The following is a 15,057-nucleotide window of genomic DNA, read 5'->3' as shown; positions in this document are numbered from 1 at the left end:
CTTAGTAGTAGATGAGGTCACGAACGACAGGAGCCAGTGATGCAATCAATTTATTTTTAACCTGCCGCATTTTAATAAACTTAGCCGTAGACTTTGAAAGTGTGCGGTTTTCTGTTTTGAATATTGTTTATAATAAAACTTGACTCACATTCCAGCCGACGGCCTCCACGTAGAGATCTATTTTGTCCGGATCATCGGGTTCCGAGTCTGTGTCGAGTAAGGTCTCGTTCCCGCTGTCGGAGTCTCTGGCCAAGCTCTGGCTCTCGCTCTGCAAGTCCGTTTCGATTTTCTGTTCTCCATCTTGCTCTTCTGCCTCTTTGAGCGGGGCTAATGGAGTCGCCTCCTCTAACGCAGCCCTTTGTGAAGCCTGCCTCAAAATAGACCCGAACTTCTCGAAGAAACTGTCGTCCACTTCTTGAATTCTGAAACAAAAATAAAAAAAACATGTTACTTTTTTAAGCAGTGAATCACATGTATACACAATATCTGGTAGAATTTTAGAATACTGACCTCTTTGTGTTCAGTGCGAATGTTTCGTGGGAAAATGACCAATTTGGATTTCAATTTGAAACACAGAATAAAAAAAAACAATCATATATTACATGATTTTTGTATACATGAAATACAAGCATAAAATCATAACACATAGTATGGAAATACATAAATGTAGAGAAGTCCTTACTTCAATAATTCATTGCTTGAATTTACAATATCATTATGTCACTGAATAATTAATTGCTATATCTAATAGTCAAACACTTTTAATCCTAAATCACAAGAAACTGGAAGACTGGAATGGATTACAATTATTTATCCTTATTAGCTTTAAATAATTATAATATTATCCCATGATGGGAACAAAACCAAACAATTACATGGTAACTAAGCAAATTAGATTACTATAAATTTCCTACATATGGCAACAAATAAATGCACATCAGTTTAACAACACTCAATTTTAGATTGCTTTGAACTTTGAAACTTAATTACTAAAACAAGGTAACAAATTGAAATTAAAAATGCAATATGTTTGAAATAAATAAAAACCAAATAAGTTGCATAGTCAACACTTCACTTGTCTAAAGCAGACATTAAAGTGTACTTGATGTCTGTGTATTCTTCAGCTCCATGTAAACTGCCTTCCCTGCCAATACCAGACTCTTTAATCCCACCAAATGCTGGCTCTGCGGCAGATAAAATGCCATCATTTATTGCCACCATTCCAAATTCTAACTGCCTGGACATTCTGAATGCTTGACCCAAGTCTTTGGTGAATACATATGCCGCCAGACCACTCCTAGTGCTGTTTGCAATTTTTAAAGCTTCCTCCTCACTGCTGATCCTCAAACATGAGGCTACAGGGCCAAATATCTCCTCATTATAAATATTCATGTCAGGTTTTACATTGACTAGTAGGGTAGACTCATAAAACTTGTCACCAAGTTCTTTTGCAAATTTTCCACCAATCAGTGCCTCTGCTCCTTTGGAAACAGCATCATCTACTAATCCTGACACCTTTTTGGCTTGTTCCTTATTTATAAGAGGACCACAAGTCACGCCTTCCTTGGTTCCGGGACCGAGTATACATTTCTTGCCAATTCTGCTCTTAAATCCTTCCACAAATTTATCATAAACTGCTTCATGAATTAAAAATCTATTAGCACCAATACAAGCTTGGCCGTTGTTTCTGAATTTTGCCAACATAGCTTGATCTAGAGCGTGTTCGATATCTGCACTGGGGAATACTATGTATGGTGCATTGCCTCCCAATTCTAAAGCAACTCTCTTAATTCCTTTAGCCGCTTGGCCATATAAAATTTTGCCAACAAAAGTTGAACCTGTAAATGAGATACAACCAACATTCTCATCCTCACATAGAACTTTACCAACACCTGGGGCATTTTTTCTACTGGAAGTAATAACATTAATGACTCCTTTGGGAACTCCAGCTTGCTCTGCCAATTCCGCAGCAGCCAGTGCAGACAATGGTGTATCTTCTGATGGCTTTATGACACAGGTGCACCCGGCTGCCATCAAAGCTCCAACTTTGCGAGTGATCATTGCATAAGGAAAGTTCCAAGGAGTAATCACTGACACAACTCCAAGAGGTTGTCGGGTCAAGAGAATTTGCTTATTGGGCCATGGACTGGGAACAATTTCTCCATTGATGTGGCGGGCTGAGTCAGCATACCATTCCAGAAACGAGTTTCCATACGCAATTTCGCCTTTTGATTCAGCTAGGGGTTTTCCGGCCTCTGCAGTTATTATTGCAGCTAAATCATCAGAATGTTTCTCACACAAGTTGAACCATTTTCTCAATATGTAAGAGCGTTCCTTGGCTGTTGTATCTCTCCAGGTTTTGAAGGTGTTTGCAGCTGCATCGACAGCAGTTTTAGCATCTGCAGCGTCCATATCAGGTAACTCGGTAATGACATTGTCGTCAGCTGGGTTCTGAACGGGGTAAACGGCATTGCTGGTTGCCTTAACCCACTCGCCGTTAATGTAAGCTTTATCTTTAAGCAAATGCATGCCCCTTCTTTGCACTGAAAACATTTTGAGGCTCTTCATCGTAAAGCAACGCGAAACCACCATCTCCGTGCGCGATGTTTTCAACACTGATAAAACGAAAGATACGGCCTATTATCTCGTTGCCAATTGACGAGATGGCGAGGAACGAACAAATAAATTGCCCTCCACTTATTTGTAGTACTACGTAGCGCTATCAATTTAATTTATTATAAAAAACAACAACGCGTATCACGATCACGATTTTGCGAGCCCCTTTGACATTGACATTTACGTACCGTCAGCTGGCTCACTGACGTTGACAGTAGTGTTGTACCGCAACTATAATCGAATAATCAAAAATCGGTTGTTATTAAATCGATATTTGTTATTACGAGTTCAAATCATATTTACTTTGATGAACTACTTCCAAACCTGTACCTGCATTGCCCTATGGCTATGCCTGTGGCAATGGTAGAATAACGGAAGAGAGCACGTCATCGCGCCATGTTAAACACTGTCCCCCTTACTAATAAAAAGTTACACAGTTGTTGAACACTGTTTTAAAATGACATTTCCATACAAAACGTCACTTTAAAACACTGTTCAACGAGCGTGTAACTTTTGTTAAGTTTTTCCGTCTCGCGAGTGTCAGTGGCTACACGTGTTTCAGGAAAACAATTAGTTTTGGTGTAATTACTAGTGTAATCTTTTACAGAAAATCAATTTTAAGCTAAATTATTACTAAAACAAGGGTGGTGGTACATAAGTTTATTTATTCTCGGTAAGTTTTAACAAAAATGGACCCTAGTCCTCCCGACCCGCCTGATCCTCCAGATCAGACGGATACAATGGAGGTCTCCCAACCCTTATTCTCCCAAACGGCAACTAAACGCCGCCTAGATACGGAGGTTGACTCCGAGCCCGCCAAGAGGACAAACACAGACGGATCTTCACAAAATCATCAATCGGTGTACACACATCCCTCACTTGTGATTGCTCCTAAAATCTACAGCGACCAGGACAAAGGCCCCTTTATCGTTCACGTTTCCCATGTGGAAAATGAACCTTCTTCCCCAGCTTATATACAACCCATGAGATTTGGCAAATTTCTTGTGACTAACAAGATACAGGGAATTATTTTAGACGGAGTCAAAAAAATTGGCAGAAACAGGATTTCTGTCGAATTTCTTTCATCCACTGCTGCTAACAATTTCCTTAGTAATGAAATTTTGTCCATGTACAAATATGTAGCTTCCATCCCAACTTATAACGTGACCCGCATGGGCCTCATTCGAAATATCCCTACAGACTGGACCATGGACGAACTCGCTGAATCCTTGACTACCCCAGACGGCTGCGGTATCCTTTTGAAGGCGCGCCGTCTCAATAGGAAACTAGTTCAAGATAATCAAACTTCCTGGGTCCCCACACAAACAGTCGTAGTCACATTTAAGGGTCAAGTTCTCCCGGAAAGAGTCTTTTGCTTCCACAACTCATTACCAGTTGAGACGTACCAGCTCCCAACTATCCAATGCATGAACTGCTGTCGTTTCGGCCACGTCAAGTCTCAATGCCGGTCCAAGCCAAGATGCTACCGATGCACTCAACCACACTCCGCTGAGGAATGCCAAGTTACGGAAGACAAAGCTACTTGTATTAACTGTCAGGGCCCCCATTTTGCATNAACAAATCTGTCCTCGATAAGCTTACTAAAACCCAGTCTAAATGTCTTCGCATAATACTGGGAGCTATGAAATCCTCGCCTATCAACGGATTACAAGTTGAAAGCGTGGAACCTCCCCTCTATTTGCGTAGACAATACCTCAGTGACAGATTTTATTTAAAAGTTTCTCAAAACTCAACTCACCCATTAAATGACAAATTAATCCTCCTCTCTTCTCTGATCAACAATGACCCCTCCCGGAGTTTGCCATGTATCTTGTTAAGTTACCAGAAATTTAACCGTCTCCCCACTCCGATTGAAAAAATTACATTGAATCCCCTTTTCTCTAACAGCTTTGAATCTCTACTTTACCATCCCCCGATAATTTTAAACTTTGGTATAACTAAAGATTCATGTTCTGCAGGCCAAGAATTTATCAATATTGTCTCCGAACACTGGCAAGGCTGGCTCAAGATCTATACTGATGCTTCTAAGCTGGACGAAGGTGGATGCACAGGTGCTGCAGTATGGATCCCAGCATACAAAATAACATTGAATTTTAAGTGTCCTCCTGTTACATCAGTGTTCACCGGAGAATCTGTTGCTATACTTGAAGCTATTCACTATATTATCTCTCATCAACTCAATAACACTCTGATTTTCACCGATTCTCTAAGCTGTCTTCAATCCATTTTAGCCAATCCCTTCAAATCCAAATCCAAATTTCCAATAATTTTCAAAATACGAGAAGCCCTATATCAATGTAATCAGCAGAATTTAAACGTCGTTTTGGCCTGGATCCCAAGTCATCGAGGAATTCCTGGGAATGAAACAGTAGACTCATCCGCCAAAATTGCTATAACCACTGGCTCGTTGGAACATTACAAGTTATATGCGCATGACGCTTCCTCCCTGCCACGCAGTCACCTTTACAAATCATGGAATATTCATTGGGAAAAGTCTAAACGAGTGGCTGGTAGATATTATGCAGACATCCAACAGAGCATTCCCACAAGACCCTGGTTCTTTAAATATCACCACTTGTCTAAAAGAACTGTTTCCATTATCTGTCGCTTGCGTCTTGGACATGCTTGTACCCCGGTTCACCTTGCAAAAATGCGGATTAAAGACAATTCCCTATGTGAGTGCGGCTTAGATGAGGGATCAACCAACCATATATTTTTTAACTGTCCCAAAATTGGCTCTTCCTTGTTTGATTTTCTTCCAAAAAAAATCCCACTCCCTACTAACATTAAGTGTGTACTTAATTGTAATAACCCTTCCACTTTAAAATCCCTTGTTAAATTCATTAACTTAAACAAAATTAATTTGTAGGTGGATGGTTCTGTTTTTAAATTATCCCTCTGGCTCTGTGACTTTTTTTTTTTTTTTTTCCTTCCGCAACAACAACATCCCTTTTTTTTGTCTCCCATAATTTTATTGTTTGTTCTTTTTATATTTTATTTTCACGTATTGTGTTGTCTTATTTGTGATGTCTGTTTGTTTTAGGTATTTAAGTTTGCTTAAATTGCAGCTACAAAATTACTTATTTTATAACCACTGCACTGTGTAAAAGCTGCGCACGTGACATTGGCGGAATAGTGTGCCCTCAGTGGCGAAAAAACGCAAGTTCATCGCCATAAACCAAAGAAGAAGAAGAAGAATTTTTGGATGTATTAAAATGATTATCTTATTTTACGTGTGATTTATTTGGAAAATAGTTAGTTAAAATTGAGACAAAATCGGAGATATAACCAACAATGTTTTTAAAGTATTAATTTGACCCAGTGACCAACTACTTAGTGTTATTCTTTGTAGTGTGTCTGAAGTACTTTTATTTTACGAAGATTGACAATGGAAAGTCTTTTGCTTGATGATGGCGTTATGCCGTCTCTCTCCTATACCAATAATGACGGTGATGTATCTCCAACATCTTCAAGTGAAGAGTTGATACATAATTCTGAACCTAACCTAAGCAACGCTGAATCAAGTGATGAAGAAGCTGGCTTTAGACTGTCTACCAAAAAGCGCGTGCAGAGGTTCTCTGATAGTGATAGTGATGTATGTAAGGGAACAAATGAAACTACTAATAAAACTTTTGAAACTTTGAACTCAAAAGAAAACAGTGACAATGAAGGATCCCTTACTTTGGTTAGATCAAATCCAACTAAATCTCGAATCAGGATGATGTCTGCTAGCGAAGAAGATGACTCGGAATCTGAACACCAGGTTTTGAAAAATGTAGAACAGCAGTTACGGATGAAAAACAAAAAAAATAAGTTGACAGACAAGTTTAAAAAACTTGTCAATTCAAGGGGCAAAGATGCTGTACAGAAAGTTGGCACTGGTTCCAGTAAAGAAAATTCTGCTGAAGAGTCATCGGGTAGTTCTGCTGATGAAATGTCATCAATTGAAAAAATTAAAGAGGTAAGTAATCATCATATTAAACAGTCATTTATATTACTAACTAGCTTTCCGCCCGCGGCTTCGCCCGTGTGGAATTTTGTCTGTCACAGAAAAACTTTATCGCGCGCGTCCCTGTTTCAAAAACCGGGATAAAAACTATCCTATGTTCTTTCCCGGGACTCAAACTATCTCTATGCCAAATTTCATCAAAATCGGTTGCGAGGTGTAAGCGGGAAAGCGTAACAGACAGACAGACAGACAGAGTTACTTTCGCATTTATAATATTAGTTGGGATGACTGTTGCTCTCCATGTTGAATTATTAAGTTAAGAGCGTTTACGCCGNTGTATAATCACATGTGGTAAGAGATCCCTTGTATTTTGTTTACTTTAGAGTCATAATTGGTACACTTTCGAAACACACACAATGGCATTTTTTATTTATTTTGGTAAGAACAGGAACTTACGGTGTGGTACGCACGCGATTGCGCACGACGCAGGCCACACGAAGACTAAACACAAGACGTCCCAATTGGGACGTATTTGAGTATTCACAGCGCGAGCGCTTATAACATATCTGCTTTTGTTTTTATATAATATCATTGGGGCTGTAGTAATAAGGTACCTACCAATAAGTGGTATTTATTTCACAATAAAAATTTGATTAAGTATTATGATGATGAAATGCACAGACAGCAGCAGATCAGATTACACATTTTTATAGCAAATTATCACCTATTCCAACTAAGTACAAGTGTGTTCATCTGCAAATAATGCAGCTTGAAAGTATTGTCTACTACTATTGGTAGGTAGATCGTAGATTATGTAGGTGCATAATTTAATTAGATATTTTTGGACAGACGCCATGAAACATATCTAACACGCTTGATCTGATGTATATGTATCTGCAATAAACCTTGCCTCACACTACTGTTAAGGAAACAAATTACTAAAATAACTGACTGTGGCTCTACGAATAATGTTAGTTAACTGAGAAGAAAAAAGATACAAACAAGAATTTTCTTTTATGTATAGGTTCCTTAATAAGTAAGCTAAAAAATACTATGTGGGTACCTACTTACCTACTTGGGTAGTACAGGCTTAGTTATGTAGGTACGTACGAGCGTATTTTAGACGTTAAACTGTAAAGTAACTAATTACTCTGAGTAAGAAGCACTAATTATATTGAACAGCTTTAATCGCTCACCTGATATCGTGCACTTGCTCGTCCACTGATTTCGCCTGCTGCAACTTTTCATAGAAACCTTTCCACATCGACTCTTCATCCATTTTTAATGCTTTTTCAACACTTTTTGAAACTTCCAATATTAAATCCTATTACCGTTGTCGAATTCCGACCTGGATGAGTTATACTGACCAGAAAGCGTAACTGATTTACATAGCTAACATCACAGTGCATGCATTACCGGCAGCCGAATGATTCAGAACAACCGAGTCATATGCTCGGCGGGGCAGTGACGTAAACACTGGAAGTTAACCGAGATGCCGAAGATCGAGCTCACGGAACTAACGAGGTCTGAATATAGTCCGATTTAGGGTTCGTTGACTTCAAGATCCACCGTTTACTGCAGCTACGTACTTGCAGACGTTTTATAAACCGTCAGAGGCAGGTATAAGACACTGTTTCGGCGTATTTTAATAAAACGCGTTGTTTGTTTTCATGCTCCGGGCGAGTTCGTGAAGCCGACTGACGTAATCCGCGACGAAACGAACGGTTTCTGCGCGCACTGCCGCGGTGGCGAATAAACTAAGCGATCCGCTGATGCCCACGTGCTTTTGTAATGTCAAGTCATACAATCACAATGTAAACAAAGGGCACTGCAGATTAAATATTCCTTGCACATATGGCAGGTTGGTATGCGCTGAACACAGACGTAGGAGCCACAGCGTCACATGTGGATACCTGTCTTTATGTTATCAATTACGAGTAGAGTGGCTAATGTATGTTCATTGTTCAATGCTATTAATTGGCAGACATCCACGGTGTATGGAAAATGCACACGTTTTGTGCGATTGTGCCAGAATTATAAAAATACTGACAACCTATATTGATAAGCCGAACAACTACACTAATCTCCCATAGTATTATAAGATTTACAACCGGTTTACAAATTACAAAGACGATTTTATTAATTGTAAAGACAAGGCTATGAAAGCCTCCAAAACGCAAACCGCACCGAGACCTTGAAGGCTGTATTAACTTCCTTTTATTGTGTAGTAACTTACTCATAAAAACATTGCGTTACGTAAATGTACACAACAATCATTGTACATGATCGCATTCGCTTTTTATGTGCCTTTTATCAGTCAACAACGCCAATAAGTCCTGCTGACGCTTTGTGTGCTCTTGAATGACAAGACAATGTGAAGGAAATGATAAAATTTTCATTTTGACAACAAAATAACTTCCGCTCTTTCTCCTCTGATAGGAATTATTCAATGTCTTCATCTTGATGTGGAGGTAGATATTTTGCAAAACCTTTAAACTTTAAAGGTGAACTCTTTAAAGTTTAAAGAGTTCAGCTACAAATAATTATCATCACCTTGTCATTGTCACACAATGTTTAGGTAGGTAGGTACAGTCAGATTTGATTCACATAGGCCACGCTTAAAAATTATTGAGTTGTACTGATACTGAAACATCGACCACTGGATTAAAAGGTGGTACAACTTGTACCTACTCTTTCTCTTAACTTTTAGTGCCAATCGTTGCTTGCTAAGAGCATTGCTGGGCACCGTTAATCAAATAGTTAACTTCGTTAATCGTTAAACCGTTAATAAAAAAATTAACTTCGTTAAACGTTAAAACGTTACATTGAGCAAGATTTAACGCAAGTTAACGTTAATCGTTAATCCGTTAACACATGATAAAACAAAAAAAGTAATTGTGCAAGGTTCAAATAATTTCAAAAGCTTGTATCGCGCACTGAATTTATTCTTCTTTTATGTTTGCGCTACAAGCTTACGAAATTATTTGAACCTTGCATACAATTATTTTTTTCGTTTTAGTAACAACTGCATTTCAGAATAAAAACTTGTTTTTAAAAAAGTATTTTATTATTATAATTTTATTTTACACTTTTTAGTAGTAGACTAAGAGCTAGTGAACGCCAGACCTACGTCATTTTATAAAAGCTGAAAGTTTTTCAGCGTAGTATGCTCCCACTAAAGGATAGAATGTTGGTGAATCATGAATAGTCATCGTGGCTTTAGCAGCTATCCTAAAAAAACCGGCCAAGTGCGTGTCGGACTCACGCACAAAGGGTTCCGTACCACTGATTTATGAAATTAAAATTATTATTTTTTATTTAAGTTATTAGTATGAAAAATTACGCGGTAATAAGCGGTTTACGATTTACGAGGTATTAAAAAAAAACTACTTACTAGATCTCGTTCAAAACAATTTTCGTTGGTAGTTTTTATAGTAATGTACATCATATGTTTTTTTTAGATTTTTCATTTTCTTATTTTAGAAGTTAGAAGGGGGGGGGGGGACGACCAACTTTTTTCCACTTTGGAAGCGTTTGTCACGCAAACTATTCGGTTTCGGTTTAGAGCCGATTTTTCAATCGTCAGATATCTTTTATCTGAAGAATAAACTTGTCATTTTGACATATTTTCCATACTGAAACTGAAACTTACCTTATACCATAAAATCTGAATTTTATGTATAACTAGCGGCTGCCCGCGACTTCGTACGCATGGATCCCGTTTTACCCCCTTCATCTATCTTACGCGGTTTAGATTTTTTCATATAAATGATTTTTCCCGCTAACTCCCGTTCCCGTGGGAATTTTGCAATATCCTGTTGTAACTATTGATGTGCCGTTCCCGAGAACGCTCTCCCTACTGAGAATATTCTCGGGAGCGCTCCCGGGAGCGTTCTCCTAAGTGAGAAAGGTTGAGAATCATGTTTTTCAAATGGAAATAAACAAACTTTCATAAGTAAAATAGCATTAAATGAAGTCGACAGATAAGTGTATATTAAACAATACACTCTATTTGCAGTGAAAGGCTATATTCCTAGTGTTCCCGAGAATATTCTCGGGAACTTTCTCGGCAATATTCTCGGCAACTGCACGTTTATTATATTTTATTTTTTTCGTCGTGAAATGGCGTTTTAATGATATGTAAGATGACAGAAATTTCTTTTAACACGTAATTAAATATTGTAACTGTCCATTTTTTCGTTTTTAACACGCTTTTATTAGGTCGTCGTGTATGTAACTAACTATGTAATGGAATCTTAGAATCTGAATTACACGCACTTCTAAGTCTTGTATCATCATAAAACTTGGCAATTATATGTAGATTAGATGACAATACAATATTGTGGTACCAGCTGGTCTGATGAAGGGACTGGAAGGTGGCCAAAGGAATTCCTAAACGAAACGGCGGAATCCATCGAGTTTGGGTTGATTGGATTTGTCTTTTCGAGATCTTTAAGTGCTAGATAATGTCCAGGGTCCTAATGATGGAGTCAGGAGGTGGCCATAGGAACTCCTAAACAAAACGGCGGAAACTCATCGAGTTGGGTTCGTTGAATTTGTCTTTTTGAGCACTTTAATGCTAGATGATGTCCAGGGTCCTGATGATTTTTGGCCTTTTGGTGCTGTTAGTAATAAAAAGCGTGTTTTTAGTTTTTTAAATTATTCTTATTTGACATTAAGGGCATATTTCACAATCGCTTAGTAAGGGCCTGTTTCGCCATTTCTGGATAAGTTGTGGATAGCTTGTCTGACGGATCATTTGACACATTTTTATAGAAAATACGTGCTAGCTAGATTGATCCTACACCTACCGAATATATTCCGGGCATTAGTCTATACGAGATTAGAATGGTTCTCAAACAGCTGAAAAACAACAAGGCACCGTAATCAGCTTCTGAAAGCAGGCGGAACGCCGGTACTAAAGGCTTTTCAGAAGCTGCACGATTCCGTCATCCTCAAGGGAATAACACCTACGGCATGGCAAAGAAGTATGGTGATACTCATCTTCAAAAAAGGCGACAAGACCTTGTTGAAGAATTATAGACCCATTTCGCTTCTGAGCCATATCTACAAGCTGTTTTCGATAGTCATTACGAATTGTCACGCTAGCAGGCTCGACGACTTTCAGCCCCCCAAGCCGGTTTCCGAAAAGGCTTTAGAACCATAGACCATAATAATATACGCTACGGCAGATTATACGGAAGGTCAAGGAGTATAATCAGCCGCTTTGCATTTGTGAACTATGAGAAAGCCTTCGATTCGATTGAGACATGGGCAGTGCTACAGTCTCTCCAACTGTACCAAATTGACTATCGATACATTAAAGTGTTGAAAGTCTTGTACAAATACGCCACAGTGACAGTCCGTTTCAAGATCTGTGTACCTACCATGAGTTTACGTTTAGGTGTGCTCGCTAGCGACTGCGTAAAAAAATGACATTAATTGTATGACATTGTGCAGCGCCCCTAGCGGCTACTTTCAAGAAACAAAATCTTCACAGAGATTTTTGACGTACTCGCTAGCGAGCACACCTAACGTAAACTCATGGTAGGTATACAGGACCCGAAACCTATCCAGTTGCAGCGCGTTTAGTGAGACAGGGAGACGTCATCACCATCGCCCTTGAAGATGTTTTTAAGCTTCTGGGCTAGAGCGGATTCAGCATAAATATCAACGGCGAGCACATCACCCAGATAACAGACGATATCGTAGTCATGGCCGAGATCGTGGACGATTTAGGCACAATGCTCGATGGCCTCAATAGAGTCTTTCAACGAGTGGGTCTCAAAATGAACATGGACAAGATTTAAAAATCATGTCTAAAGACCGTGTTGCACCCACTCCTCTAAAAGCTGGAGACTCTACACTCGAAGTTGTTGACAATAATGTATACCTGGGACAAACAGTTCAGTTAGGTAGGTTCAACTTCGAAAAAAGATCAATCATCAAATCCAGCTCGGCTGGGCAGCCTTCGGGAAGCTTCACGATATTTTTACGCGGCGTCTCCGTTAGGTTGCCGCTCCGCTTTGAATCCGCTTTAAATCCGCTTTGAATCCGCTTGCAATCCGCTGGGGTGGTAAGGGCCTTAAAACTCAGAGGCACACTGATGTTCAAATACCGTAGCCGAGTCCTAAAGCCGCGGTACGCGTTCGAAACGAAANGTTGACTCATTCTGCAGCATATTGCAGTACGCGGATGATATATCCCTGTATTACTCCTCCAAATCTATCAACGAAGCAAGCTCTCGTCTAAACTCAGCATTAGATTACCTTAACTCTTGGATGACAGACCATGGACTTTCAATTTCTGTTCAAAAATGTAGTTGCGTTGTCTTCACCAGAAAACGTTCCATTCCAAATTTAGATATATCATTGAACGGCGATAGCATTCCCTGTAACAATCAAGTAAAGTTTTTGGGATTAGTTCTTGACACCCGGTTGTCAGGTATCCCGCATTTCAACTATATCCTTGGAAAGGCAGAAAAAGGGTTAAATATTCTTCGAGCCCTCTCGGGTGCCTGGTGGGGTGCTCATCCTTATTCCCAAAAGCTACTATATAATGCTATCGTTCGTAGCCATTTTGACTATGCTTCATTTCTGTTAGACCCGTGTAACAAATCCGTCCTCGATAAGCTTACTAAAACCCAATCTAAATGTCTCCGCATAATACTGGGAGCTATGAAATCCTCGCCTATCAACGGTTTACAAGTTGAAAGCGTGGAACCTCCCCTCTATTTGCGGAGACAATACCTCAGTGACAGATTTTATTTAAAAGTTTCTCAAAATTCAACTCACCCATTAAATGACAAATTAATCCTCCTCTCTTCACTGATCAACAATGACCCCTCCCGGAGTTTGCCATGTGTCTTGTTAAGTTACCAGAAATTTAACCGTCTCCCCACTCTGATCGAAAAAATTACATTGAATCCCCTTTTCTCCAACAGCTTTGAATCTCTCCTTTACCATCCCCCGATTATTTTAAACTTTGGTATAACTAAAGATTCATGTTCTGCAGGCCAAGAATTTATCAATATTGTCTCCGAACACTGGCAAGGCTGGCTCAAGATATATACTGATGCTTCTAAGCTGGACGAAGGTGGATGCACAGGTGCTGCAGTATGGATTCCNGCGGCACATCTCTAGTTGTAACTAAGCTTTAAGTTTACTAAGGTACCTGCATGCCAAGTTTCAAGCGTCTAACTTAAGCGGTTTAGATTTATCATACAAAAGAATTTTCCCGCTAATTCCCGTTCCCGTGGGAATTTCTAAGTATACTATAACCTGCCCAGGAGTATGAAGAATAATTGTACCAAGTTTCGTTAAAATCCGTCGAGTAGTTTTTGTTTCTATAAGGAACATACAGACAGACAAACATTTTACTGATTGCATTTTTGGCATCAGTATCGATCACTAATCACCCCCTGATAGTTATTTTGAAAATATATTTCATGTACAGAATTGACTTCTACAGATTTATTATAAGTATAGATATTTGGGCAATGATTAGAAGTTGTTTCGACATCAGCCACACAGTTTTGACAGTTCCAACTCCTTTCCAGACAGTTTTTTTAGGATAGCTGCCAAAGTAACGATGACCCAAACTTCATAATCCACCAGCATTCTAACCTATTGGGAGCATACGCTGACAAACTTTCAGTTTTTAAAAAATGACGTAGGTCTGGCGTTCACCAGCTCTTAGTCTATAGTATCTCAATCTCAGAGCCTTGGTTTAATTACAATACAATTTAGCACCAAAGTGCTCGAAAAGACAAATTCAAAGTCGATAGGTTTCCACCATTTCGTTTAGGAATTCCTATGGCCACCCCTGACTCCATCATCAGGACTCTGGATAGGGCTGCCAGGTCCAAAGACACAAAAGCCGGACTTTGTGCTTCATTTGGCCGGACATTTCACCCTAAAAGCTGGACATGTGAGGGGGGAGGGGGGTGCAAAGTTCACGAGTGAGTACTATCATCATCGGTTGCCCAACCATCCTGATGCGTGCGCTCCATATTATTCTATGGCTCGACTTTCGCCTGGCGCGGCAGCCAAATAAAAGGCCTAACAAAAGCCGGACAGGCCGGACAAGGCAATATTTGACCGGACAAGACCGTAAAAAGCCAAACATGGCTAAAGCCGGACACCTGGCAACCCTACCTGGACATCATCTAGTACTAAAAGTGCTCGAAAAGACAAATCCAACGAACCCAAATTCGATGCGATGCCGCCGTTTCATTTAGGAGTTCCTACCTCCTGACTCCATCATCAGACCAGCTTAATGGTACCATAACATTGCATTTTCATCGTACTTACATAAGTAACTATACCAAATTTTAGCTCAATCGGTTGAGAACTGGTCTTAAATTCAGTTGCAAGATTTGTCCCACACATACTAAAAAGTGAAATAAAAAGCTTGTAAATAAATAAAAAATAACATTTTTATATCGTTTCGTTCTGGTTACAAAAACTGTT

The 15,057-nt window shown here is 39.4% G+C and overlaps 2 protein-coding genes across 8 annotated transcripts in view; both read right to left on the bottom strand.

Annotated features, from left to right (window-relative positions):
• The window catches only part of stac (C2 and C2B_Munc13-like domain-containing protein staccato), a 58,267-nt gene that overhangs the window by 25,564 nt on the left and 17,646 nt on the right, over positions 1-15,057 (bottom strand). For 6 of the 7 annotated variants that reach the window (XM_028307140.1, XM_028307143.1, XM_028307139.1 and 3 more), the window contains one exon: positions 149-422. In XM_028307140.1, coding sequence (XP_028162941.1) covers positions 149-422 — 274 coding nt within the window. Of the gene's footprint in view, positions 1-148; positions 423-7,782; positions 8,355-15,057 lie in introns of those variants that run through there. The other variant, XM_028307145.1, reaches the window with a different exon arrangement.
• Ssadh (succinic semialdehyde dehydrogenase) lies at positions 710-2,805 on the bottom strand. Its single transcript, XM_028307147.1, has one exon. The coding sequence runs from the start codon at positions 2,590-2,592 to the stop codon at positions 1,072-1,074; it is 1,521 nt and encodes a 506-aa protein (XP_028162948.1). The 5' UTR covers positions 2,593-2,805; the 3' UTR covers positions 710-1,071.

The sequence above is a fragment of the Ostrinia furnacalis genome, unplaced genomic scaffold, assembly GCF_004193835.3.
Source record: "Ostrinia furnacalis isolate ACB-3 unplaced genomic scaffold, ASM419383v2 OfSCF2102, whole genome shotgun sequence".
Lineage (NCBI taxonomy): Eukaryota > Metazoa > Arthropoda > Insecta > Lepidoptera > Crambidae > Ostrinia > Ostrinia furnacalis.
This window is presented reverse-complemented; position numbering and strand designations above follow the sequence as displayed.

Excerpts from the sequence above, each read along its gene's own strand:
- Ssadh (XM_028307147.1), bottom strand. The coding sequence starts at position 2,592 with ATGGTGGTTTCGCGTTGCTTTACGATGAAGAGCCTCAAAATGTTTTCA.